At 39.5% G+C, this 26,684-nt stretch overlaps 3 protein-coding genes across 7 annotated transcripts; 2 read left to right on the top strand and 1 right to left on the bottom strand.

The window, feature by feature from the left end:
* Positions 1 to 153: 153 nt before the first annotated feature.
* ucp3 (uncoupling protein 3) lies at positions 154 to 2,466 on the bottom strand. 4 transcript variants are annotated; one of them, XM_085797679.1, is made up of 8 exons: positions 2,373 to 2,466; positions 1,952 to 2,096; positions 1,528 to 1,664; positions 1,213 to 1,420; positions 928 to 1,125; positions 724 to 825; positions 413 to 593; positions 154 to 320 (listed from the first exon to the last, which is right to left on the bottom strand). In XM_085797679.1, the coding sequence occupies exons 3-8, from the start codon at positions 1,651 to 1,653 to the stop codon at positions 206 to 208; spliced, it is 930 nt and encodes a 309-aa protein (XP_085653805.1). In that variant the 5' UTR covers positions 1,654 to 1,664; positions 1,952 to 2,096; positions 2,373 to 2,466; the 3' UTR covers positions 154 to 205. The 4 variants fall into 4 exon arrangements, with proteins under 4 accessions (XP_085653805.1, XP_085653802.1, XP_085653804.1 ...); XM_085797676.1 differs by having other exon boundaries at positions 1,956 to 2,096; XM_085797678.1 differs by having other exon boundaries at positions 1,528 to 1,661; positions 1,956 to 2,096.
* A 4,722-nt stretch (positions 2,467 to 7,188) lies between these two features.
* ppme1 (protein phosphatase methylesterase 1) lies at positions 7,189 to 12,423 on the top strand. Of its 2 annotated transcripts, none has more exons than XM_085797674.1 (14): positions 7,189 to 7,531; positions 8,522 to 8,617; positions 8,876 to 8,966; positions 9,116 to 9,173; positions 9,519 to 9,570; positions 9,818 to 9,972; positions 10,151 to 10,241; positions 10,900 to 10,965; positions 11,049 to 11,175; positions 11,277 to 11,406; positions 11,531 to 11,575; positions 11,666 to 11,730; positions 11,856 to 11,923; positions 12,057 to 12,423. In XM_085797674.1, exons 1-14 carry the CDS (start codon positions 7,443 to 7,445, stop codon positions 12,058 to 12,060), a joined length of 1,137 nt encoding a protein of 378 aa, XP_085653800.1. In that variant the 5' UTR covers positions 7,189 to 7,442; the 3' UTR covers positions 12,061 to 12,423. The 2 variants fall into 2 exon arrangements, with proteins under 2 accessions (XP_085653800.1, XP_085653801.1); XM_085797675.1 differs by having other exon boundaries at positions 8,522 to 8,625; positions 8,884 to 8,966.
* Positions 12,424 to 18,333: 5,910 nt separating this feature from the next.
* LOC146974394 (odorant receptor 131-2-like) lies at positions 18,334 to 19,281 on the top strand. Its single transcript, XM_085796810.1, has one exon. The coding sequence runs from the start codon at positions 18,355 to 18,357 to the stop codon at positions 19,279 to 19,281; it is 927 nt and encodes a 308-aa protein (XP_085652936.1). The 5' UTR covers positions 18,334 to 18,354.
* Positions 19,282 to 26,684: the final 7,403 nt, after the last annotated feature.

The raw sequence follows: 26,684 nt of genomic DNA, 5'->3' as shown, positions 1-26,684 counted from the left end.
AGAGTCAGTCTCCATTCAGGAATTCAATGAGGCAAAGAGCCACAACTTTCTGGGGTCAGTCTGCACAGCGTGAGCTCTCAATGTCCAACTCCATGCCACTTTGGCATCGTGATCATGGAACGTCCGAACCATTTCAAGCTTTCTTCTCTACAGGTCACCGCTGCGTCGTGGTGACGTCAAGTCCAATATCTCTGACGAGCAGAGGTCAAAAAGGGGACTCCCAGTACCGTTGTGCGTTGGTCATTCCCCGTTTGATTTGTTCATACGTCACAAACATCACAATGTTCCAGGACCCCAGTCGCAAGAAAGAAGGCATGAACCTAAAGGAGACAAACGACAGAGAAGTGAACAAGTGTTGCAAACGCATTATTTAATTCCTATATGGTTAACTGTTGCATAAGTGTGTGTTTACCCTTTATAGAAAGCTGTGGGTCCTTCTTTCTTCAGCATGGTGAGAGCGCAGTTGCTTGCGCTGCTGTACTGACCAGTGCTTGAGTTCATGAAGCGTGTTTTTACTACGTCCACAGGAGAAGCCACAACTGTTGTACAGAAGCCTGCACCGAAAGCAGCGGTGAAGTGACAGGGCAGGTTGTCTGAGGGGAAACAGAAGCAAAGTCACATTCATTCACAATAGTATTTGATATTTTGTTGTTTGATATTGTTTGTGTAAGAAGTTGCATCACTTAGAGAGAGATACCTCTGCTTTTTTTTTTTTTGCCTCACCTGTCATCAGGTCATACTTGAGGATGAGTTCTTTAATCAGGTCGTAGGTCACCAGCTCAGCACAGTTTACAATGGCATTACGGGTGATGTTGGGCATGCAGCCTGGAAGAAAAGCAGAGGATGGTTCAAAAAACAGTGGAAGCAGTTTTCATGGCAAGTTAATAGAGGCCATGTTTTAAATTTGTAAATAAAAATCGTTAGTACCTTTCCAAAGGCCTCTTACTCCCTCATCTCGTGCAATCGTCTTGTAGGCATCCAGGGTGCCGTTGTATCTCTTCCCACCATCAGCGAGTCGTACCTGGGCTTGGAAACGCACCTTCACCACATCTGTTGGTTGTGCGAAGGCCACGGCCATGGCTCCGGTGGTGCAACCCGCCATGAGCCGAGTTACAATCCCAGCGCCTGTGAACAGTGTTTTGCGTCAGTCACGTTGGTGCAAGCAAGAAGATATTGCTCACGTAACAATGACACCTAAGTTATGAAACGTACTCTCTGTGCCTCTTGTGTAGAATTGCTTCATGGAGTCGTAAAGACCGATTCGGACGGAGGCAAAGCTCATCTGCCTCTGGAGTCCTGCCACCAGACCATTGTAAAGGCTCCTGGGCCCCTCCGTGCGCACCATGGTCTTGATGGTGCCAAATACTCCACGATACTTCAATGTGCTGACCCCTTCGGTTTTAGCAGCCTCCCCCTGAATCTAAATGGGACACCATTCAAAGCTTGTTAGCTGCAGGTTACATCACAGACACTTGGAACAAAACGTAAAATATGTCAAGGCCTCTTCTTGAGCAATGATCATCTAACCTGGAGTCTGACTTTGGCGGTGTCCAGCGGAAAGGTAACGAGGTCAGCGATGCAAGCTGCCGTGCCTGCTCCGAAGAACTTGACAGCCGCGGAGGGCACCATGTCTTTGGGTGTCGGGCCAACCATTTCTACACCTGCTTTAATGACACAGATGGAAAAATTTGCTCTTAATGCCATTTGCCCAACACCTCACTGTGTGTCATACAGTACACTGAACAAACCAATTAAAAATCATTACGCAATTCAGCAAGACAGCAAGATAGTATTTTTCCACATTTAATCAGTTGGGGATTTTTTTTGTTTTTTTGTCAAATCAGAGCATGAACAAGTGATTTTTTTTTTATATATTGATTTTGATTTATTGATTTATTTATGCATTTATTTATGCTTTTTTTTTTTTTTTTTTTTTTTACTGGACATGCACTTACCTGTAAATGAGCAAAAAGATAAAATAAAAAAGTTTCAAGTTTTCTCAAGAAGAACACTGGTCTTTGGAAGTGGTTCTGTTGTAGAAATGCCTGTGGCCATAAACTCAATGTGAAGGGAGTCAGCCAGCATACCACCACACACTGAAAAAAACAAAACAAGTATTTTTCACCCACATGTGTGAAGAAGATTTTCCTTCAAGGGGAATTTTGCATGTTGGTTTCATGTATTTCATCAATGGCTTTATCATAATAATTAATACATTGCACTTCAGACATACAAAGAGACATGCAAAAATAGTGATTTAATATAACAAATACTTATTGATAATATATTAGGTTTATATTTTAAATAGCAAGTGACATAAGCAGAGTCTGAAAAGCTGCATTATTTCTTTAAAAAAATCACTCCTTGTTTACCTGAAAAGTCTTCCAGTAAAGTTATAATCCAGAACAGTGGTGGGAATATAGACTCCTCTGTAGTGTCTTCGTGTCGTGCTGTGCACTTACTGTTGCAGTGACGAGGAAGCTCCTGAATTTATAGGCACCTTTGGCACATGACCGCAGGGCAGCCTGACAACATGAACACACCTGTCATGTGAATCCCGTGTTTACCAGAGTCTGCGAGACGCAGACGGATATTTGAGCACTTGTTGATCTGCTCAGTCTCCTATACGGCAGTCAGCTCCTGACTCACACCCTATGAGCGCATATCACATTTAAAATTGCTCTACTGTTTCACAGCTGATTTCACAGTCAAATTCACTTACTGACAATATCATGTATATGCATTTAAGTTGCATGGAGCTTACATGTCCTTTAAACTTTGATATGTGGAGATATTAGCTCTGTGATGCATATAACACATGTACATGTAATATATATTTAATGCATATTACACTGAATCAAGCAGCATGTCCCATGTTTCTATTGGTTGATATTGCAGGTCTACATGTGGCCAATCAGACAGAGAGGCCTGTCTGGATTCCCTGAGTGTTTTCATGGGGCATTTGACTGGCTGACGAGTTCTGTAGTGGATGACATTTGCACTACATCCTTTTCCAAGTCCCCTTTCCAAAGCCCCTGGCCCATTACAAAATGCAAAACTAGTGAAGGAGCTCTAGGAATTCCCTCCTCCCTCCGCCCTGCGAGTAGTAAAGTCACAAAATGTTCCAAGCTAAGGAACCGCCATGCTTCTCAGCCAATCCATTCAATGAGTGAGGGTGGGTGGATGCACGTAGCATCTGTATCCAATCATGCAGCCATTCATTGGCATCTGTTCAGACAAACTACAGCACCCAAAGAGGGGACTGGATGTTGAGTGGAAAGTGTTAAGAGGCGGGAGACAAAAGTGTTGGAGTTCTGGACAGTGCATGCCTGAATACATGTGAGTTTCCATTGCAGCTCCAGGTCACGACCTCAGTCAGCTTACGTCAAGACCTGGTTGACCATGCAAAACGATGTCCACTCTTTCACCTGTTGGTTTATCCTCAAAACTGTGGTGCTAATCCTCCTCATTTACCACCAGTGTTTCCCTTGTATACTGCTCTGTAGATCCAGTTTTCTGTGGTGTGCACGGGGGGGGGGGGCAATTGTTGTGCCCCCTGGGAGCCAAAATGCGCGTTAAAGTGACCTCTTGGAAGCCAAAACGTGTGCTAAAGTATCTTCATGGGGGCCAAAACGTGTGCTAAAGTGCCCTCTTCAGTGGCGAGGACGCGCTATATGTGCCCTTTTTTTCCTTTTCGCCCCTGCCCTTCAAAAAGTCTGTGCACGACACTGCCAGTTTGTGTGTCTCTTCACAGACACACACTGCTGTATGATGTTGCAATAATTTAATAAAACGTGTTAAGTTTCTCATAAATCACAGGTTGTTTTTGTAAACAAGGCTGGGGAAATGCCTTGTTTACTAAAGAGCTGGAAAAGATCCTTGACCCATGACACACTTTCTGCTATTAACAATAATTCTTCTTATTATTATTGAATTAAAGTGTCCCAAGTGTCCAGGCAATGCTGGTAGCATGAGGGATAAAAGGCAATAATACATTTAACTTTCCTGCTGCAATTGAAAGTTTAGATTCATACATTTCCTGAAAAAATGCGAGGCAGCTTTTTCCGCCTGCTTTCTCGCGCTGATGCTAAAAACAGGTTCTTGAGAACATAGCGTGAGTAACCTTTGACTGACCAGTAAACAACTCACTGCACCAGCTTCAACCAGTCTGCAGTGACCTCCCCTACAGACCATGAAAATGAAACCGAGCCGGCAGCCCTCGTCACCACTCTGTTCTCTCTTGAATACCAAGAATCTTGTATCAGCTAATCTCCACGACACTATAAATACAGTCTATTATTAAAGTCAGCCACTGCGTCACTGAAAGGTTAGTAGAGCACAGTACAGCTCTAGAGCCCACCTTGCCTTTTTTGTTCATTTACAAACCTGTTCATATGTGAGCTTTTGTCTTAACTTTAGTTTAACCGATTATTTAGTAAGAGAGGAAGGAAGATTTCTTTGACTCAAATGTGCTGGTCAAATGTTTTTGGGATTCAGTTTTGACACAGCGCACAAGAAGAGCTGCAGCATTTCACTGGGACAACAAATGAACCCACATGCCAGGGATGACTCAGCTGTTTGTAATTTAGCTGGCCTTATTTTTGGTGATACTATACAACAACACTGCAGAGTCTGATATACATCCAGTATGTCACAGGGCTTCAGGTGGCTGAGGACATACAGTAAATGGGCCTCTAATATCAGGATTAGAGACAAGCAATCTAGCAATCTTTAAGCACATATAGGCCTACTAAACATTAAAGAGAAATTATAGTAATAATAATAATATGATATAAAAAATAATTAAAACGGAACATTAAAAAAATAAAAACATAAATGTCACCTAAATAATACTACTACTAATAAAAATAATAGAAAAATAAATAACAAACAGGGTGAAAACAAAACACTTGATCCTATTCCATGAAATGTTTTTCCAATTTTCGGGGAAGACACATGGTTCTCATGTCATCTGTGTAAAACAGACCACATGTTTCATGTATGTTTCACACGACTGTTTGCATGTGTGTGTTTATGTCTGTAACCATTACTAGAAAGTCATTTACTCAAGAGTTGGTTAGAAAAAAATAGATCTGAGCTAAACACATTTTAATAGAAAATGAATATTATCTATCTATCTATCTATCTATCTATCTATCTATCTATCTATCTATCTATCTATCTATCTATCTATCTATCTATCTATCTATCTATCTATCTATCTATCTATCTATCTATCTATCTATTTGGGAAAAAACTACTTAAAAAGAATAAAATGATGAACCTGCTCAGACTTGTTGTTCGATACTTTTGACTTCAAAACCACAATTTGGCATTGAACCAGAAATCCCATCCAGGTTAATCGCTTATTGATGTTCACTGGAAACACCTCCCTTGTGTTTTGTGAATTTGCACAGCATGTGTTGTCAAAAAGATGAAGATGTTTTCTTGCAGCACATGTATGTGCATGTGCATGTTTTTTTCCCAGGCTGCACTGCTCCCTGGGCCTCATTTGCAAAATGTAACTGACAGCAACCACAAGAAAGCACAAAATGGCTGCAAAGAGACAAAAGTCAAGGCAAGGCAAAACTAAAAGGAAAACAATGCAAAGATGTATAATTACTCCATGGGAACAAAAAAGAGGGCATTTGTACATGTCTCTATGTTTCACAGTTCACCCCTGATTTATTGTTCGTTCTTTCTTATTGCTAAATTGATTGGTAATTTTTGACCATCATCCTGTTTCTACTGCTGTGATTGAATAAGATGCTTATCACCTGCAGAGCCATCATCCTCACTGGGGACGATGAAGGCATCTTCGTCACAGTTTCAAAGGGAAAACCATTGTCGCCTCTTTGTGCCCTCCTTTGTGCCTCTCAAAGCCACATTAATGAGTCTGCAACTGTAGACGACCAGCTGTCACAACACACCCTCACACTCTTTATGTAACTGAATTCACAAGTCTCTCAAATGTCTCCCATTGAATAACAGTGACTCAGAAGATTTAAACAGCGACTACAGAGCAGTTCCCAGTGATTATACCCGCACTCTAATGACAGCAGTTTTTAGTGCCACAGGGCTTGAACTCTGTGCTCTGGCATACTTTGACCCAGCAACTCCATTTAAACATTAAAGTGTGGACAGGACACAAGTCGTGTCTATTGATGTGTATTTCCAGATTTGATTTTATTATTATTATATTCGATTATAGTTTCTTCGGAGAAATTTTGAATTCTCACTCAGTAAAGTCTATAAGCAAAATCAAGAAGGCAACCTCCGAGGCCAGGCTGACACACAGATGTTTAAAATCTGATTATTAGGAACATTTAGGATGTTTGTGGTGTTTATCACTTTCTTTACTGTCACAGTCCAACACATGCACACACTCAAACAAATACACACAGACAGGTTGGCAGCTCCATCATTGGTGTTTTTTAAAAAAGTAGGCTATTGAACTCACATATTGACTTTTTGCCCATAGCATAGCATTTATTGTTTTATCTTTTCTGACAGCCTGAATGGAATTAACCACAATAAATACAAACTTCACTGATGGAGCGCCCCTTCAAGTAAACCCTGTCCAAGTTACATGGGTAAAGCTCTTAGTGTGCACTGCTGCCACCTTGTGTTCAAGAGGATTGTAACAACATGCTGTTGTGTTTTTGTATTCCTTTATGAATGTGAAAAATACATAAATACATATCAGCAAGAGAAATGTGATCAGGTACTTGAATTCCCTGAGGTGGCAAAAACATGATAAAAAAAAAAAAAACATTTGTAAATTTGTATGGAGATCAAAATAGCATAAGGGGTCCAAAGAAAGAAAGAAAGAAGACAGAAGAGGCATAATATTGAAATTACATGTATTTTTCTCAAGAAATTTCAGGTTGTTTGTAATATTTTGTAAAAGGATAGTTCATACAATGTAAACATCTTAATATTTGCACTAATTCAAAGGGGGAAATGTAGAGTTCTTGTTATTTACAGGTTTTTATGCTATCATTTTACTGGTCTGGCCTCCTTGAGATCAAATGCATGTGGCCCCCCTGAACTAAAAAGAGTTTGACACCCCTGTCCTAAATGTTTCACAACATAGGCTATACATAGACTGTATAATAACTAAACTAGTGTGTTGTTGTTATAAGGTTTGGTCAGTAGGTGGCGGTAATAATGGAAAAAGGTCTAAAAAGACGGACCCAAAATAATAATCACAGCAGCTGAAGAAGAAGAAGAAGCAGAAGTGGAGCGACTGTAGCGTTAGCTCGCTAGGCAAAACGTAGTTAGCATCAGCTGATATTTACTCCATGTCTGACTAGTGTCGGCGCCGCTTTTTAGAAAAAAATAAATCATAATAAAATAAATCATATGCTGCGAACGAGAGGGGGAAGGTCCCGTTGATAAACAGTCGCTGACGGACAGAGACCGACGTCGCTTCCCACAACATGGAGAAACAGTTGCACCTGAACCTGTTAGCCTCCAGACCTCCCATGGCAGGGGGGGGCTTCCAGTCCGGCTCCAAGATGAAGATGGGGTGAGGAGTTAGTTAGTTAGTTAGTTAGTTAACATGTAATAAATATCCTTGTTGTCTCGCTGCTACGTGTAATATTCATTTAACCCCCCGTCGCTTCAGCTGGATAAACCTGCAGCTTAGTGCTAGCTTGTGCTAAGTGAGCTGGTGGTGCAGCCGGAGTTGAGACCATTGCTGGCGGATTAAAGGCTCCACACTGGTTGTATAATAATAATAATAATAATAATAATAATAATAATAATATTTATGAGCGTTATTAGTGGTAGATACGCATTTTACAGGTGTGTCAGTGCGATCTGGCATCATTGATTAGCTGTGATGTGTCATTGTGGACAGTACTGGCCATTCATGACAGTGCACCTTATGCAATGTCTATATAGATGGTTATATATCAATACAAGGTTAGGCTGGTTTTATATTTTAATGACATCTTACTGCAGAGTTTTGACAGTGTAGTGTGTTAGAGGAGGTCGGGGGAAATTGTTTGTTTACATTGAAGCAGTTGGGAAGTGAAGACAAGGTTTTCCCCTTTTTATTAGAGGTGTGCTTATGCTGTAGAAGCCCATATTTTAGTTTCAAGGGTGTTGAAGCTGTCTGGAGTGTATTGGAAAGAGTAAAATTTAAACAAACAAACAAAAAAAAGATACAAACTTCTAGTTTCCAGTCAGCTAAATAGTCATCAGCCAGTACATCAAAATCAACACATCATGTAGAGGTATGAGCATTTGTAAATTGAGTTAAAGGAATAATGTAGACTTACCACATTTGTATTGAATTTCAGAGTTTGTTGTTGCTTGCACTACTTTTAAATTGCCCTGTCCCAACATTATTTGGGTAAATTAATTTTACTTTAAAGTTGCAGAATATCACCATGACAAAAAAAAATGTATTAGAAATGACTATGTATATTTAAAATCCTGCTGCAGTATGAGATTGGTTTACATTTTGCTTGTGTGTGTGTGTGTGTGTGTGTGTGTTTGTTTTTTAATGCAGACCTGGACGGAAGAGAGATTTCTCCCCACTGTCCTGGAGTCAGTACTTTGAAACCATGGAAGATGTTGAGGTGGAAAATGAGAATGGCAAAGATATATCCTTGACTTGTGCTTCTGTTTGTCTACAGACAATTTACTGTGAACTGTTGAAATGCTGTGTGTGGCAGTCACCTACACAACAGCATTTGAATTATATAATTTACCAATTTACTCCTTAAACCCTGTACTGTATGATTAACTTGAGCGTGCTACAGAACATTTGAAGATATACACATTTTACACACGATATTTGTTCTTCATCAAGCAGCGTCTACTGCAAAGCCCTGGTTTGTGTTTCCTTGACTTCTTTGAACATTTTTAGACTTTACTGCAGTGGCTCCCATGGTCCGGTGCTGCTCCTGCTCCATGGAGGAGGCCACTCTGCACTCTCCTGGGCGGTGTTCACGGTGAGCATAGTATCTATTACAGAAGCTCTTCAGTCTCTTTACTCAGATAAAATGAGTCCCACAAAGTGTGTGGAATATTCATAAAGATGTGTGTTTGTGTGTATCGTACATTATTCACTGTGAATGTTTTCATGTATGTGTCTTTGCAGGCCGTCATATGCAGCAGGATTAACTGCAGGGTGGTTGCTATGGACCTTCGAGCTCATGGTAAATATATATGTAGTCAAGTCACATTCATCATTTCTTACATATTTAATTCACAGTTTGGGATAAATAAGATCTAAGGTCTCTCAGTGTATTGCAGTGTTAGTGAATTCAAAAGGGGAAAATCCGTGACTGCAGTCTATTTGGATTATGTCACAATGTAATATATCTGAAACACTCTGTAGTTTGTCCTTGAGGCTGTTTGTATCAGGGCATTTTGATGGTGTTTCCTACTCATCTATAATTAGAGGCCAACGCCAACATTCCCCACATTGTGTTGATTTATTTCATTTGATTAATTTTTTTTCTGAGCTTTTATGAAATTTCATCTTCTCTCTTCACCTGCAGGCGACTCCAAAGTGAAAAATCCCGAAGATCTCTCTGCAGACACGATGGCCAAGTGAGTTGCTGAATGTGCATTAACCTCTCAGCTTTTCATCAGAGAGAGACAGTACTTAAAGCAGTTTGTAGCTGCCAGACCGTCCTTTTAAACTTTAAAAGAAAAACAATAAACACAAGTGTCACAAGTTTCTCATTTCATTGTTTAATTATCAGTCTTCTTGTTTCTGACCTGATCTTTAAGCACTCTTGACACCTTCATAAATGGAGCAACATTAACAGGTCATCTTTGTTTTTTCTCTCAACAGGGACATTGGCAAAGTGGTGGAGGCGCTCTATGGAGAAAACCCTCCTCCAATCATGATTATTGGACACAGCATGGGCGGGGCCATCGCAGTTCACACAGCCGCCGCCAATCACATACCATCCCTGCTCGGCCTCTGTGTCATTGACGTTGTAGAAGGTGCGTCTCTCAAATAATTTATCTCTTTATGCTGCTTAGTTCACCAAAGAACATGCTGATTTTATGACAACTTTAAAGAAGTAGTTGATTTATATGATAAATATTCCCAATGAATTGAAATCAAAGTACAGATTTACTGGGCATATTAACAACAAATGCTTTTGTTAATTGCATCCAGGCACAGCAATGGACGCTCTGAACAGCATGCAGAATTTCCTCAGAAGTCGACCAAAGACGTTTAAATCTCTGGAGAATGCCATTGAGTGGAGGTAAACATGAAATCATTTGATCAATTTGTTTTAAATGTTTTGGTATTACCTTCATCAGTAGAAGCTTCTTTGAATTTTTTTTGTACTTTGTTTTCACATGAACAGTGAACCTTCATCCTTAGCTCTTCTGCTTTTTGGGATATTTCTGAAAATCTGTAATTTCATCTGAAGATGTTCGAGCGTATAATGGAGTGACGATTTGGATGTGAAAACGTACAATGTTTCAATCAACTGGCGCTTGCTAGGTTTGACCAAATACTGGGGAAAAAAAGATAGTTGTGGCAGATCCTTCAAGGTGAACTGATTTGTTCACCTTCACCATCAGTGGGTTGTGCACCACCTGTTGGCCGCAGAGCTCATTCAGCTCACTATTGGAAAACTTTGTGAGACAGAGACTGAGTGCACGGCTGATATATTGCATAGAGAATGAACGAGCAGAGGAGTTGTGATTGTGGAGAACTTCGCAAAGCTCACAACGACTCAGAGTGGCGTTCAGACAGGTGTGTGATTGTTGTAATTCACAGGAGAACATAAAGTGTTAGCCGCAGCCACTGTGGAGTTTATGTTGTTTACACATCTCTGCCTTTTCTACTTCTTTCTTTATTCTGCTGTTAATTCTACTGCACAGCTAAAACTGTTCCTTTCTCTTTGTCGCCAGCGTGAAGAGTGGCCAGATCCGAAACATCGAGTCAGCACGAGTGTCAATGGGAGGCCAAGTGAAAAAGTACGTCTGCTCTTTCTGTCATCTGCGCATTTAGCGCTGCATGGATTTGCGTGTTGTATTTATGGCCGCTCTGACACCCACAGATGTGAGGAAACCACCAGCAGCCCAGGTGTCCCTAACAGCATCGGTGAAGGTATCATAGAAGAGGAGGAGGAAGAAGAAGCAGAAGAAGAATCCAACAAGAAAAGAATGAAGGAAGACGATCAAGAGGTTTGTTTAATCTCCCTGTCTTTGTCCTGTAACATCATGGTGAACGTGTGGGTGGATTGAAGTTGAAAATGATCTAAAAAGGTTGATTTTCACCAATACAGATAAAAAAGGAAAGCATCTTCACCTGGCGAGTGCAGCTGTCAAAGACAGAAAAGTACTGGGATGGCTGGTTCAGAGGACTGTCCGCTCTCTTTCTCACCTGCCCTGTGCCAAAACTGCTTCTGCTCGCAGGTTAGATCTCTCCCCAGGACGATTATTTAATGTTTCATTCATAACATGTACCTGTATTTGAAGTTTTACATATTATTCTGCCGTTGACTGCACAATTTCACCTTTGACATGTTCTCTTGCACAGGAGTCGACAGGCTTGACAAAGATCTTACTATTGGACAGATGCAAGGTAAGGAGGGTCGATGCAGATTGTATCATGTGCTGTAAAATATATATCATGCACTGCAGTCATATCCATGATCTGACTGTTTGTCTGCAGGAAAATTTCAGATGCAAGTCCTCCCTCAGTGTGGTCACGCTGTGCACGAGGACGCACCTGAGAAAGTGAGTGGCATTAACCTGAACATACACTGTGCTTTCTGTATTGGCCTATTATTTGGTTTACAATTAATATTGAAAGAAATTGTGTTGATATTTTTTAACTTTAGTCCTCTGTCACCTGTTGTTAGGTAGCAGATGCTCTAGCAACATTTATGGTCCGGCACAAATTCACTGAGTTTAAGGAAGGATATCTGTGGTAAGTGCCCTTTACCATAAACACCACATAAGTATACAAGTACATATAGTAGAGTATACAATTACATTAAATGAAGGAACTGAGGCACACTGTCTTTTTTTTAACCCACTGTCTTTACTTTGTTTTTCTGCAGCTAATTTCCACTTTTCAGTTTAACAATAGCCAGCAGCCATGGACGAAATGTTTCAAGAGTCATCAACATCATAGTAAAATTTAACAGAAAATTAAGGAAATTTACCCAGCATTATTATAATTATATTATTATTATTATTTCTATGTTGCTTTATGTAGATACTTTGCCTTTCAGCTTTGCCTTATTTTTATTTCAAAACACTGGGATTTGATTGTACTTTTCCTTTACAGTATTTTTTATTATTATGATTATTATTATTTCTGAAAAAGCAATGCTCCTTCTTTTATTGTTATATTTTGAGTGAGTGCATCATTGTTCATGTGTTTGTAATTCAAAACAATAATTAAAGGTGGATGCAGCAAACAAATTCCACACATGTTTGTATATTTTCTTTTGTAGTAAGATAAGATGATTGGTGTTTAACTTGAGTGATAAATCAGTATTTATTCTAGTTTTCTAAGATCTTATACTTACCTGTGACCATGCACACTGCACAGCTTTGAAACAGCAGTATTATTATGTATTACGCTGTTCTTGTCAGACTTGTTTCTACAGAGTATCCTGAAGAAGAGAAACAAAAACTGCAGTTAGTTGAGGTCCAGCACAAACAGGAGTGGAAGAAGATGTCATTTTCTAAACTAAACAAAGCCAAACATGTTTTTCTTCATGTGCCTGGTGTGCTCCAGGGAATGAAATGCAGGTTTTAATTGTCCCTCCACGGATCACTGTGATACAGTAAGAGTCTGTAAACAGCGGCGTGTGCAGTAGTGAACAGACGTTTGTGTTTGCATCATTTTGGGCCGACTCCACAGTGAGGTTTCAAGTCCTTCAGTGTCATTGATGCTCGCTCAGGTGACCCGGACTGGGTTGATCAGACATTTGACATTTCCCAGCAGCATTAGTCCACTGTACTTCACCCAAAGCCACATGGACTTGACTTTCCCCGTAGTAGCCACTGTGTAGAGTGTAGACCTTACACAGTGAGAGGCTAGCAAAACCTCTGCACCCTCCTTTAATAGTAAGTCCACAGCAGCTTATCCTTCGAAACTGATCCACCAGCATCGTATCCACATAGTCTCAGTCAGCAGGCGCTGCTGCATCAGTCTGACGCTGAGCTTAAACCCTACACAGATTTCCCAGGTTGCAACATCAGTGATGTGTTAACGCTAGATCAACTCATGAAAAAGAAAAAAAATCGAACTTTTTTGCAACGCAACAATGAATTTATTACTTGTATATTCAGAAATAATGAATTAAAAGATAAATGATTGCAATAATGACTGAAAAAAGAAAGAAATCTTGAAGAAATACTGAATAAATGAATGAAATGATAATGCAATAATGTTGAAATAAAAAATGTAAATAGAACAAAAATAAAATGAAGTCTTCCTCCTACACGCTGGGCTGTTATTTGAAACCAATTACAGACACGCTGGAGTCGATTCCTTCTCTGAGTGGTCACCTCATCCTGCACCACAGTGACGGCAGCAGGTTCATCAGTAGGGGTCAAGAAGAAGAGGTGGTGGATGTTGGTCGAGTGCAGAGCTCTGGCTCTTGCCCTTCTTGGTGCAGCTAAAACTGGATGGCAGTGTTGAGAGGTTCAGCTCTTGGGCTGAGGGGAGTCACCGGAGAAGAAACAGCAGCACAGTCTGGTTCTCTGGTTGGTACTGTGTCTTCTTACAGATCAGACTTCTCAGTCAAATGTTAAGAGAGGGTGGTGACAGTTTCTGCATCTTCTATCACATCAGCTGGCTTTGTGCAGGCCTCCTGTTCCTTCTCTGTGGTCTTCAGATCAGGAGGCAGCTGTATGAGTCTCAAACTGAGGGTGAAACAGTGCACCGATGCAACTTCAGTGATGTAAGTGCTGGCTGGAGGTATACAGGCCATGCAGGACTCTGGGGAATACCTTGAAGACTGCATCCTGTGTGCCAAGCAGCTTGACACCTCCTGCTGGGTGAGATATCCCTCTGTTGCTCACCGATCTCCCGTTTTTTTCTCTGTTAAGGATTTTCTTGGGAGTTTTTCCTCCACCGGTGTGAGGGTCTACGGGCGGAGGATGTTGTTATGATGCCATGTAAAGCCACTACATGTATCATTATTGTTTTGCATTATTCATTCATGTACTGTATGTATTTTTCCTTTCTTTCCTATATTACTATATAATCACTCAGTTGATTGTTACTTTTTTCTACTTATTTTTCTTTATCATTTAATTATTCCTTATTTTCTTATCTTTACTTGTAACAAATTTGGTTTTTGATTATGTTCTTCATGGGTGAGGTTTTCATATACGCCCTTTTGGGTTTTCATACCTCCCCTTCGCACATCCCAATCATAATAATTGTATTAATAATAATAATAATATTCTATTTTAAATGATATGTTCATGCAAAATAAATAAATTTTTAAAAAGTCCTTTGAGACAAACTGTAAAACAAAATGGGCTGTACAAATCAACTTGCCTTGCATTGCTGATATCTCAGAATCCTGAGCCCCACGAAGGGTTTTGGATGCTGGAAACATGCAGACTTGACCTCTGGAGAGTTTAGTAAGTTGGTTGCTTCAAATTGAATGTGTCTCATCTTTAAGTGCAAATGTTTACTTTTCACACCAGCGAGAGAAGAGGCTTGGCATCCTTGTCATTGAAGTCTTTAAGTTCTGAGCTGTATCTCCAACCGTATCTCAGGGTGCTCTTGCTCTTTTTTTTTTTTTTTTTTTTTTTTTTAAAGTATATTTTTCGGCTTTTTGCCTTTATTTGATAGTGATGACAGTAGAGATAGACAGGAAATGGGGAGGCAGAGAGAGGGGGAATGACACGCAGGAAAGGTCAGCCCGACGCGGGATTCGAACCGGGGACGCCTGCGGCGAGGACTGCAGCCTCCACATGGGGCGGCCGCTCCACCCACTGCGCCACGCACCGCCCCAGGGTGCTCTTGCTCTTAAGATGATTCACAAAACAGGATCCAGGCAGCAGAAAATGAAGTATAGCAAAAGTTATAGTTTTCTAAACTCTATGAAAAAGGAAACATGTTTTTCTTCATGTGACTGGTGTACTCTAGGTAATAAAGTGCAGGTGTTAATTGTCCCTCCATGGATCTAAATATGTTAGGCAATATACTGTAAACATTTGAATTATTAATCAGCTGTAATGATTGTCCTCTAAAGAGCTGTCGCTGATGTCACTCTTATGTAGCTACAGTATGAACAGCTCTGAACAGGGACAGAGGCTTTTTGGTTGCATCATTTTGGGCCTGATCATGATTTGAAGATACATCCGACGACACATCCTCAGTGATGTTTCCATTCGTAATCGGGTCTTTCTTTCTTTCTTTTTTTTTCTTTTTCTTTAACCTTTATTTAGATCTCGAAAGCCATTGAGGGTAAACCCTCATTTCCAATGACGTCGAGAGCACATCAAATCAAAACAACAATCACATAACAAATACAGTAATCATAAAAATACATCAAACAGCAATACGATCACACATTATCAACAATTTTTAGGATTTTTTTGAAACAGTTGCATTCAAAAGCGTGCATATTTATGATCATGTTTTTAAACTGGCCTGGGGTAACAAATGACTTCATTTTCAGAGATTGTTGAAGAGAGTTCCAGGTATGAGCAGCAGAAAAACTGAATGCAGTTCTACTGAAAGCTGAATCTGTCCGAGGAACCTGGAGTGTTAGATAATCATTTGAGCGAGTTAGATAAATTTGACATGGCCAGTTCAATAAATTACTAAGATATGTTGTTGTGAAGCCAGTTAAGGCTTTATAGATAATGTATGTCTCTTCTCAGGGCCGGCCCCTGGCATAAACACTATGCGGTTGTTTAGGGCCACAGCCGTTAGGTGGGGGGCCACATGATCAGAAAGGTACCGGGGTTCATTCAAGTCATTTAAACATCCTGAGGTCTGCACGTGGACGCTATGAGCTTCAGCTTCTTTATCTCACATTTGAGACATTTGGTGAAAATAGAACGGCAGAATGACAACATTTGTGCTCAAAAAGCAATTTTACAAAATTTCATTTTAGACTTGTTTTCTACACTTATCTATTACTGTATTCATATCCTATTTCAAGCACCAAAACAGTTCATTCTCATGACTGAAGGTGTGTTTTCACAAGGGATTTGACATTTTTCAAAAAGCAGACCTCAAATTTCCAGCATTTGGCCTAAATTATTTCTTTCTACTGTGTTCTAGGACAAACTGGCCTCAGTGTGCTTACAGCGGAGGTTCTAATATTTAGACATAAAACACTTTAGTATTGTTACATCTGCAAGTATCTTAAAAAGATCAAAAATATGTAAAAGTCGAGAAAATGGCCTCAAACCTCAGAGGGCATAAACACGTCTGTATTCAGTTTTAACCAGTGATTTGGTGTTTGCGCTTAGAGTGTAGGCCACAAACAAAAATCTTGTTTAGGGGCCACATAAATCCTAGGGCCGGCCTTGTCTCTTCTGATTGATAAAGGAGCCCATCCTCCTTTCTTCTACAGTATGCAGTGATGGGTAGAATAAGTGGATCCTGTGATAAATCTGAGAGCAGAGTGAAATATTGAATCGAGTGAGGCAAGAGGAGAAGCAGATGCATGCTTGTAGATAATATCACCGTAATCCAGAACAGGCATCAAAACGGCCTCTATTATACGCTTTCTATAAATTAATGGAAAGTTCGATTTGTTTCTATAGAAATATCCAAGTTTTTGTTTTAATCTAACTGCAAGGTTGTCGATATGATATTTATATGTAAGTTTTTGATCCAGCCAGTAAGTTTTTGATCCAGCCAGATGCCTAAATATTTTCGGCATCACGCTCGTATCCTACAATTTGTATCCAATGAGGAGAGAGAACGGCATGCAGGGCTGTGTGTGCAGCCAAGGGATGCGCGTGAATGTGGTGACGTAGGGACGAGGACTGTTATGGTGCGTTCAAGGCAACTCGTAACTCGTCTTTTTCCGACCTGTGAAGTCGTACCAGTTCGATCTGGTACGAGTTCACGGGTCGGAAGTTACGAGTGGCCGTTATAGTGACTTTCACAGGTAAAACAGGTCGGAAAAACACGAGTGGGTTGCCTGGAACGCTACAAAGTCGTAAGTTGTGACTTGAAGCTGTAATTTCCGGTTTCAAAAGCCTGCCTGGAACGCAGCATTACCCAAAACGATCGGATCGCTTACTTCTGCTTTAAAGCAGAAAAATGCAGGAAACTGTTTCTGCAGTAACTCTGTCTGCCAAAGTCATTTTGTGAATTTAATACAATAGATTTGATATAATAAATGCAGCACCTTATGAATTATTTTAAAATGTATATCCTGCAGAAAATAATAACAAATCTACAGTTTATTTGTGAATGTCAATCATTGTCACATATACATCCAGAACATGTCGGAGCTGTCCACAGTGCTGTGGTGCTGAAATACTTATCAGACATGACTGAAGTGGTTAGAGGCAGTGGTCACAGCAAAGGGGGAAAGAAATATGAGACAAACACCCCAGCTCCACTTTGAGCTTGATTCAAAGAACACAAACATGTTTTCTGCAGATTTCTTGTAAATATAGAATACATGACTACTGAACTGAGCCTGACTAGCCACATGCGCAATCGATAAACTGTTAATAAACCATCAAACTATTTGTGGGGGGGAAAGTGGCCACTCAAATTACTTTACAATTACACTGATGTTCGTTGTCTTTTGGGTAGCTTCACTGAGTTTCATTGTTTACCAAAGAGACAGCCTCTAAGCTCTATGGTCACTCTGACGACTGAAACAGTAAGTGTCTTTGTCTAAAATCTGCCTTTTATTGGGAACTGCTCCCTCAACTTTTCAGACCTTTTTGTATCATTAACTTTTTTACAGTGAAGACTTTCTGCTTCAGCACAGAACTTCTCCTTCAGGGACCCATAACCAATGCAGATCTTTGACTGGCTGGTTAAACTGACTCACTGAGGTGATGATCTCAAGACACAGATTACTTATAAAGAGGCGATGAGCAGCTGGAGCTTGATTCATTTTTCATATTTGTCCACCAAAGCTTCTTTATCAATTCAAGTCAGACCAAAACGGTGGCATGTAAGTATGTACCCCAGACAAACAGTAAATGTATTTATCATGCCTTTAATTTTGTACACTTAATATACGTTTATGGTGATGCTGTCTAATTGTTGTAATATTTTAACTCCCATTTATTGTGGCTTTTTATTTCAAAGCATAATTCAAAATTCAGCTGTTCATAATGTTGATGGTCTGCCTGATGTGTGCCTGATGCCTTTCACAGACACTGCATGAAGCCGTGGTGATGAATGACACAACAGAAGTAACCAAGGTAGTGTCATTTCAGACACCTATCAAAGCCTTGCTGTCTACGCTGCCTTGTTTTGTCTTTCTGTACATAAACGGAGTCATGCTGTTCGCCTTGTTGAGAAAGCCTTTTTTTCTAGAATCGTCCCGTTACATCCTGTTTGGTCATTTGCTTCTCGGTGACTCTCTGCACCTTCTTATCGCTATCTTATTGTACATCTTTGCCTTGACCATGGTCAGAATGATCAGTTACGTTTGTATTATAGTGACACTGGTTGCAGCTGTCACTGTTAAGATTTCTCCCCTTAATCTGGCTGTGATGTCTTTGGAGCGGTATGTTGCTGTCTGTTTTCCATTGAGACACGCTGAAATCGCCACCACCAGGAGAACGGGCATGGCCATCGCTGTTATATGGACAGTGGCCTCTTTAGAGTCGTTCACCCAGCTTTTCTTGTTTGTCAGTATTGAGGACGCAAGCTTCACTTTGACAAGGTTCTGCAGCAGGAACAGTGTTTTCCGCCTCCAGATTTATTCAACTTTAAATAGGGTCTTTATAACTGTGCATTTTCTAGTGGTGGGCGTGATAATCGTTTGTACATACATTGCTATCATGATTACTGTGAAGTCATCCTCTTCTAATAACAATAACACCAGTAAGGCTCACAAGACAGTGCTGATGCATCTGTTTCAGTTGTGCCTGTGTCTCATTTCTACTCTGTTTAATATGATTAACACACACGGCCAGTTGAACTTAAATCCTGCCGTGGCCATTCATATTCAGTATGCTCTCTTTTTAGGTCTTATAATTTTCCCTAAGTGTTTGAGTCCACTCATATATGGCCTCAGAGATCACAGTTTTAGGCACGTCTTCAAGTACTATTTTACCTTTGGCTTTACCCCTGCAAGGCCAGTTTCTGCAACTTGATTTTTTTTAAATGCAATGTCTGTCTTTTTCTAGCACAATAATGAATTAGCAAGTTTGTTTTTTGTGTCATTTGTTTCAAAAAGTCATTACTTTTTGTCTACAAGCCAGTTTCATTTTTTGGGCAAAGTGTGTAAATACAATAAAATGATCAAACATTTGTTGGAAATCCCCTGAATGAACTGTTAGAGTGTTAGAGTTGATCATTTAAGCCACAATACAATGAATGAATTAATGAATGAGTCACATTTTATTATTGTGTCATGCATACACTGTATGCTCAGCCCACATGGGCTTTACAACGGCAAAAGAAATCACACAAACCAGAGTGTGTCATCAAAACATCAGAAAAAGAAGATAACAAACAAATGAAAATACAATTAAAACAGCTTTCACACAGATCCTCAGGAGCACCATCATTATCAGGCATATGTATGGTGTTGTTTAAATAATGTCAAAGTTATAACCAATCTGAATACAACATTTAATTTGTTCCCATTGTACCTATTTTATTATTGTCAAGAGATCCTTTTATTTGCATAGATAGTGTACTTGACCTTTGGACTGTTATCACTGAATTAACTTTTATTCTGACCATAATGCCAAATTGTCCCTTGATGTCCATTAGTGTTGGTGCCTCACCCAGGTGACCCAGGGTTAATCAGGCCGCAGTTTGTGTCCCAGCAGTAACGGCCCACGGACCACAACCCAGATCCAAACGCATCTGATGCAGCGTCTATGGTTGACTTGATGATTTTCCTAGATATCAAATAGAGCGTAGACCTTTCACAGTGAGTGGCAGCAACGCCTTTACTCCCCTTTTTAATAGCAAGACTTCAAAAAGGAGTGAGACTCCCCTCCTCAACACCATGGCCCTATATTTGACAGGTTTGGGATTCATCTCGGTGAATTATCTCAGCTTCTCGAGAATCCACCAACCACCAGGTACTGACTGATGAAGTGGTGACAGTGAGGTCGTCCATACAGTAAAAGACTCTGATGCGTAAAACCAGACTTGATAGAGGGCCTTTGCACTCAGTTTGATGAGCCTGTAGTAGTTCAGGATGAGATTCTTGATACAAATCACTTATCCAATGTAGTCCCAACCTGTTAATATTAATATGATGAATAAATAAGATTCTGAATATACATTTTCAAACATAGGTTGAACTTAAAGCAGAAAAATGCAGGAAACTGTTTCTGTACACACTCTAACAAATGATGTGCTGGCTCAACGTAAAAAAAATTGAGGTAAGAATTTCCATGGATATTTTTAAAGCAGAAGTAAGTGGTCCGGTCGTTTTCGCTAATGCTGCGTTCCAGGCAGGCTTTTGAAATCGTAAATTACAGCTTCAAGTCACAACTTACGACTTTGTAGCGTTCCAGGCAACCCACTCGTGTTTTTCCGACCTGTTTTACCGGTGAAAGTCACTATAACGGCCACTCGTAACTTCCGACCGGTGAACTCGTACCAGATCGAACTGGTACCACTTCACGGTCGGAAAAATACGAGTTTCCTTGAACGCACCATAACAGTCCTCGTCCCTACGTCGCCACATTCACGGCGTCCCTTGGCTGCACACACAGCCCTGCATGCCGTTCTCTCTCCTCATTGGATACAAATTGTAGGATACGATAAATGTTTTCTCCTCAGCTCAGAGCAGAGCAGAGGGACTGAGAGACCCGTGTTTCGGTCCAAACACTCTATGTAAGTGATTGCTGTCGGAAGATATAACTATTTAAGACTTATATTAACACAAATATATCACTTACTTCTGCTTTAAGTTATTTCAACTTAGCTAGTATTAAGTACATGCCACAAGACTTCTCTAGTTAGGTCAACTTTATTACTTAAGTACAAGCAACATGATTTCCCTTGTCCTCTACAAGCTTATTTAAGTCAAACCAACTTAATTTTAATTGTGTTAAAATTACCCCTTTTAGTTATTCTAACTTATTTATTTTCATTTCATTCTACTCAGAAATGTCCATGGAAATTCTTACCTCAATTTCTTTTAGTAGTAACAACTTATTTATCTAAGTCAGAATATATCACACATTGAACTTTCAGTTTGATCTTTATTCAACTTATACAAGTCAGCATCTCACTCTACAGCAACAGGACTGAGTGTATATGATTTTTTTTTTTTAAGTAGCATTCATAAAATAAATTAAGAAAGAACACAGCATACAATAAATTAGGAAACTTACAATATAAAATAGCCCTTTAAAACAGTCTTTTGAACACAGCATACAATAAATTAGGAAACTTACAATATAAAATAGCCCTTTAAAACAGTCTTTTGAACACGGTCTGAACATTTTGACAGTCATACTCTTGAGACTGATTTTCCCATGAATGTTGACTCCAGGGCAGGCTGACAGTGGTGATCTGTCTTAATTCTTGGTTTATCTGAATAAAAAGAAAAGGCACAAATAAGCACAACATGCTAATTTATACAATTTGCACACAAACTACTGCAAAGAAATGGCAGTGCACACTCATGCTATTCTAACAACTAGCTTATAACTAGTCCTGTGGCATCTCAACAATATTTGTTTGTCAACACAGTTGACAACTGCTGACAGAGAAACAGCATCTAGTGGTGAAAAATGATTTCTTGTAGCCTACTAACTGTACTGATAGCTGTTGTGAATAAAACGAGTCAAGATTGTACTCACCAAGCTGTAAAGTTTGCAAATGGGTGTCTCCAACTCTGTGCTCTGGTCACTGGTGTCTTTCCAATCCTGTGCTTCCAACAGGCATGCCGCATGGTTCGCACTAAACATGTACTAGCAGGTTAGCCTTGTACTCAACTTATAACAAAATACAGACACAGATTTTTAAGTTGTGCTAACTGAATACACCTCTATGTTAAGTTAAGGCAGAAATATCTGTTCAAAATTCATGTATTATTGAGTTACGACAATTTTATTTATTTTCATTTAGACCAACTTATCAAATTAAGTTATCAACTCATTATAATGTATATGCATAACAAACTTAATTTTTTAAGCAGAAAAAGCTCTTGATTTTGAGCTATACAAACTAACCCCATGAATCACTTTTTAGAGTGCAGTAACTCTGTCTGCCAAAGTCATTTTGTGAATTTAATACAATAGATTTGATATAATAAATGCAGCACCTTATGAATTATTTTAAAATGTATATCCTGCAGAAAATAATAACAAATCTACAGTTTATTTGTGTATGTCAATCATTGTCACATACATCCAGAACATGTCGGAGCTGTCCACAGTGCTGTGGTGCTGAAATACTTATCAGACATGACTGAAGTGGTTAGAGGCAGTGGTCACAGCAAAGGGGGAAAGAAATATGAGACAAACACCCCAGCTCCACTTTGAGTTTGATTCAAAGAACACAAACATGTTTTCTGCAGATTTCTTGTAAATATAGCATACATGACTACTGAACTGAGCCTGACTAGCCACATGCGCAATCGATAAACTGTTAATAAACCATCAAACTATTTGTGGGGGGGAAAGCGGCCACTCAAATTACTTTACAATTACACTGATGTTCGTTGTCTTTTGGGTAGCTTCACTGAGTTTCATTGTTTACCAAAGAGACAGCCTCTAAGCTCTATGGTCACTCTGACGACTGAAACAGTAAGTGTCTTTGTCTAAAATCGGCCTTTTATTGGGTGTCCTTGTATGTGTATTTACTGTATGTGTAACCCAGTTGCAATCCTATTTCCCTGTAAGGGACAATGAAGATACTTTGAACTAAACAAAATAAAAATGAAATGTTTTATTGACAAATAACATCTATTGATGTTTTATCCACCCCAGTGAGTCTCAGTTCATGTGCAGTATTGTTCACTCAATTTAATGTGTAATTGATTTAATCTTTAATTTCAGCCTGAATACTGTAAAGGTGTCATCTGATCATTGATGATTTACGATGATACTTAATCTTTTTTCTTCTTTTTTTTTTACTACCAATGATAATGTTACACACATACATTATAAAAAGTACAAAAAGTAAATGAATTCATCAATTGACAAAATTGATTAACACTTTGAAAGTGTAAACTAAATATGAAGAGTTCATTTGCAAAAGCAGATAAGTGCCATTTTGAAAAAAATGAGCTGAGGCTTTGTAATTATTCTTTGCATAGTGTTGTTTTCAATAAAACTTTATTTTTTTGAGATATGTCTGTTTTGTTACATCTCAAAGTCACTCAACTTTGGTTTGACTGATATCACCTTATGTAAATAAAAAATAAAAAATGAAGATTCTAGATTTTTTTTTTAAACGGAGTTATCTGCTTTTGCAAATGAACTCTTCATATGTAAATTAACCTTAAAATCTTCATCTATCCAGATCCAGAAATGCAACATCCCTGTATGTAAACATGTCATATAGTCTGTTTACCAATCGATCCAGTGTTGTTCTCCAATAAGACACTTTTTGAAATGTGCAAAATGCATCAGGTAAAGTCAGATTGTGCATGTTTGGCCAGCAGATGTCACCTTTGCTCTGTAAATACTTACACAGGCCAGGACACACTGTGCAGCCCTTTCAATATACACTGTAGCAGGTAGGTGTACAGTACCCAATGTAAGGAAACTTCTTTGAGGTTATGAAAAATAGGCATGTCAGCTGCAACATGCAACCGTTATTACTGATGAAATCCCTGCCCCCTCATCTTTCTCACAGTCCAGATGGACACTTGTGTAGGAGCAAGGATGGAGACAGAGAGAGGCCAATTTATGTGGGTAAACAGGGAGGGAGGTGCTGACCCGCAGAATAAAAGAAGCGTCTGAGCAGGAGGTGGACTAATTTAACCGATCTTTACTCCGCCACAGTCCTGAAGCCCTCTCAATACCTCTCCTGCTTTCACCCAAGAGCACTTGAGGGGTTGAAAAACATTCCAGAGAGAGAAAGTACCTGGAGACAGAGAGCAGCTTTCATGTCCTCAGCCAAGAAAATGGATTCGCTGGTTTTGGTTTAATAATAGACAGTTTCATGAACACACACAATCAGTTTTAGTCACACACTAGTTATGTGGTGGTGTTTCCTTGGGCGACTGCGTTCACAGGGAGTGCATCCAAAATGTTTGAGCCAAATACATGAGGGAAGACAATTGATCTCTGTGTTTCCTAAATAACTGAGGTATGATTTGAGGGAAAAGCCCTAAGACTTTTTTTCTTATAGCCTAACATGTTTAAGCAACAAGTATTCTGTTTTGTTTGTTTTGGGGCCGAGCAGCTGCTCCCTCAGATAATCACATGGGAGTAATGACACTGAGAAGATCATCTTTTTTTCATCTGTCTCTAGGAACTCACAAACAGCTTTGTGAAAGCTGGCATCTCTTTACAATTACACTAAAGAAAAGAGAGAAAAGAGAGAAAAGAAACAGTGAATGAACAATTCACAGACTTTCCTAAAAAAAAGTGCATATATGTGGATTATTGTATTAGATTGTACAGTACATGTGCCTTCGTTATTTCGATGTATTAGTTTATACCCCCCAAAACAAAAAACAATTGACTGTGTGTGTGAGACAAGTTTGAGATATATTCATCATCAGTTAAAAAGAAGTAAAGTTAATTAACAAAAAAGAAGAGAAAGGTGGAGTAATGAAAACTTAGTTGCGAGGGACAGTTGTGGAAACATCAGGGGGAATCTTTATAATTTACCAACATTGTATTATGGCTGTGATTTGAGAAGAAGCATGTGGTGAATTATAAAGTATTTAAGTTTACTTCTCTCTCTCTGTCTCTCTCCCTCTCCCTCATCACAAATTCTTTGTCACAGCAGCATATAGCTTTCAAGTTGATGCATTGCTCTTCAGGCAAAATACTATGACTGAACTGGAGAACAATGAGAATATTTGATGCACTCATATTTGATGCACTCACCCACTTCAAGACAGATGTTTAAAAAAAAAAGAGAGATACATGCTCGCGTGCACTCTCACGTGCACTACACTCTGCGCTGTCGAGTTGTACATGAATGGGATGGTGGGAGAGTAATTGTATCCCTTGTGGCTCTCCAGAGGACAGCGCAGAGACTCAAATTAAAGCACTGACCTGGTTAGCTTTCTGCCAGCAGGAGGGGGTGCTGCCCCGCAACCCCCCCCACCACCACCACATCCCATCCCACCCGCGTTAACCGCACAGAGATTAACTTGTTGACTAACTGAACTACAGGCAGCAACTCACGCTACATATGTCTGAATATAAAAGACCCATGAACTTCTGAGAGAAAATGTTTCAGTCCTCAGCAACCTTGAAGTGTCACTTGAAACAATCAGTGTTTGATGGTCATCATCAATTCAAGTGTAAGTCAAGTAAGAAAAGTTAGAACATTTATTATATTTGAAAATTCAAAGACCATAATTTAATGATGTCATTGTAGATTTGAAAAACCATCTCCATAAATTGAATAGTGCTGACACATTATTATGCACAGGGCTTTAAATGTCATGATTTTTTTTTTTACAAGGGCACGAACAGAGCTTCTTCTTTTTTTTTTACTGCAGACATTTTGACTTGTCTTCGCAAGAAAAACACTGGTGGGAGCAGGCTAATAACAGTAACAAAGGCTCAATTCAAATTAAGAGTCCCAGCAGGCCATAAAATGTAATAGGGCCACAGAACTGGCAAAACTAAGTGGGAAGTTGTGTTGACACTTGTGCTTTTCTGCTATGGTATCTCATCTTTAAGGATATAAAGTTTGAAAAATCATTGTTAATCATGCATTTCAACGGGTGCAGTTAGATAATGTGAGAATTATGGCCACTTTTCATCTAATATGGCACGTTGCTGTGCCTTTACAGGGTCAGTCAACTGTGTTATGTGCCAAAGTATAAGACTGCTAGATTCAAGTTGAATATGTGCTGGAAAAAATATTTTTTCCCTTGCATCATTGTCTGGGGATTGGACGATTTATAGATGGACAGGACAGAAACTGTTTCCATCCTGCAAAGTTCAGTAGTCACAAGAGTGAATGCTGTTACTGAAATATTCTCATGATGGCTTTATGTGTTTTTAAATAGATTCCTTTTCCTGATTACCAGACCTCACTTTAAAGCACATTTTATTTCAACATTGGCCTATTATGTTTAATAATTCCACATGTGCTGATACTGATTGACTAACAGAAAAAGAAAACAGAAAAGAAATGGCGTAGAAAATGTCAAATACATCTACAGGCGGTATGAATATGTTCCCAGTCAGTGACTATCCGCCAAAGACAGCGAAGAGAATAAAGTGATTAGATGAATCAATATATGTCGGGTTATCAACAGAGATGACGTAATGTGTATACTAATGGATCCTTCCTCCGGTGGGGGGGGTGCTGCTGCCGTAGGACCTCGACAAATGATAGTTAACTTCCATTGTCAGGTGAGCTCCGGGCCCCCCCCGCTCCGCGC

Source organism: Trachurus japonicus, chromosome 14, assembly GCF_045865225.1.
Source record: "Trachurus japonicus isolate A0001 chromosome 14, Traja_1.0".
NCBI classification, from domain to species: domain Eukaryota; kingdom Metazoa; phylum Chordata; class Actinopteri; order Carangiformes; family Carangidae; genus Trachurus; species Trachurus japonicus.
Note: the sequence above shows the minus strand (reverse complement) of the source record. Positions and strands in the feature narration are given on the sequence as shown.

Bases quoted from the DNA above. Each gene is read 5' to 3' on its own strand.
- ppme1 (XM_085797674.1), top strand. From the start codon at position 7,443: ATGGAGAAACAGTTGCACCTGAACCTGTTAGCCTCCAGACCTCCCATG. The intron at 8,618-8,875 runs ATCCTTGACTTG...TTCTTTGAACAT, and splicing joins AATGAGAATGGCAAAGATAT to TTTTAGACTTTACTGCAGTG. The intron at 11,407-11,530 runs GTTAGATCTCTC...TCTCTTGCACAG, and splicing joins AAAACTGCTTCTGCTCGCAG to GAGTCGACAGGCTTGACAAA.
- LOC146974394 (XM_085796810.1), top strand. From the start codon at position 18,355: ATGAATGACACAACAGAAGTAACCAAGGTAGTGTCATTTCAGACACCT.
- ucp3 (XM_085797679.1), bottom strand. From the start codon at position 1,653: ATGGTTGGCCCGACACCCAAAGACATGGTGCCCTCCGCGGCTGTCAAG. The intron at 594-723 runs GTGAGGCAAAAA...GTTTCCCCTCAG, and splicing joins CAAGTATGACCTGATGACAG to ACAACCTGCCCTGTCACTTC. The intron at 321-412 runs GTAAACACACAC...TGTCTCCTTTAG, and splicing joins CCCACAGCTTTCTATAAAGG to GTTCATGCCTTCTTTCTTGC.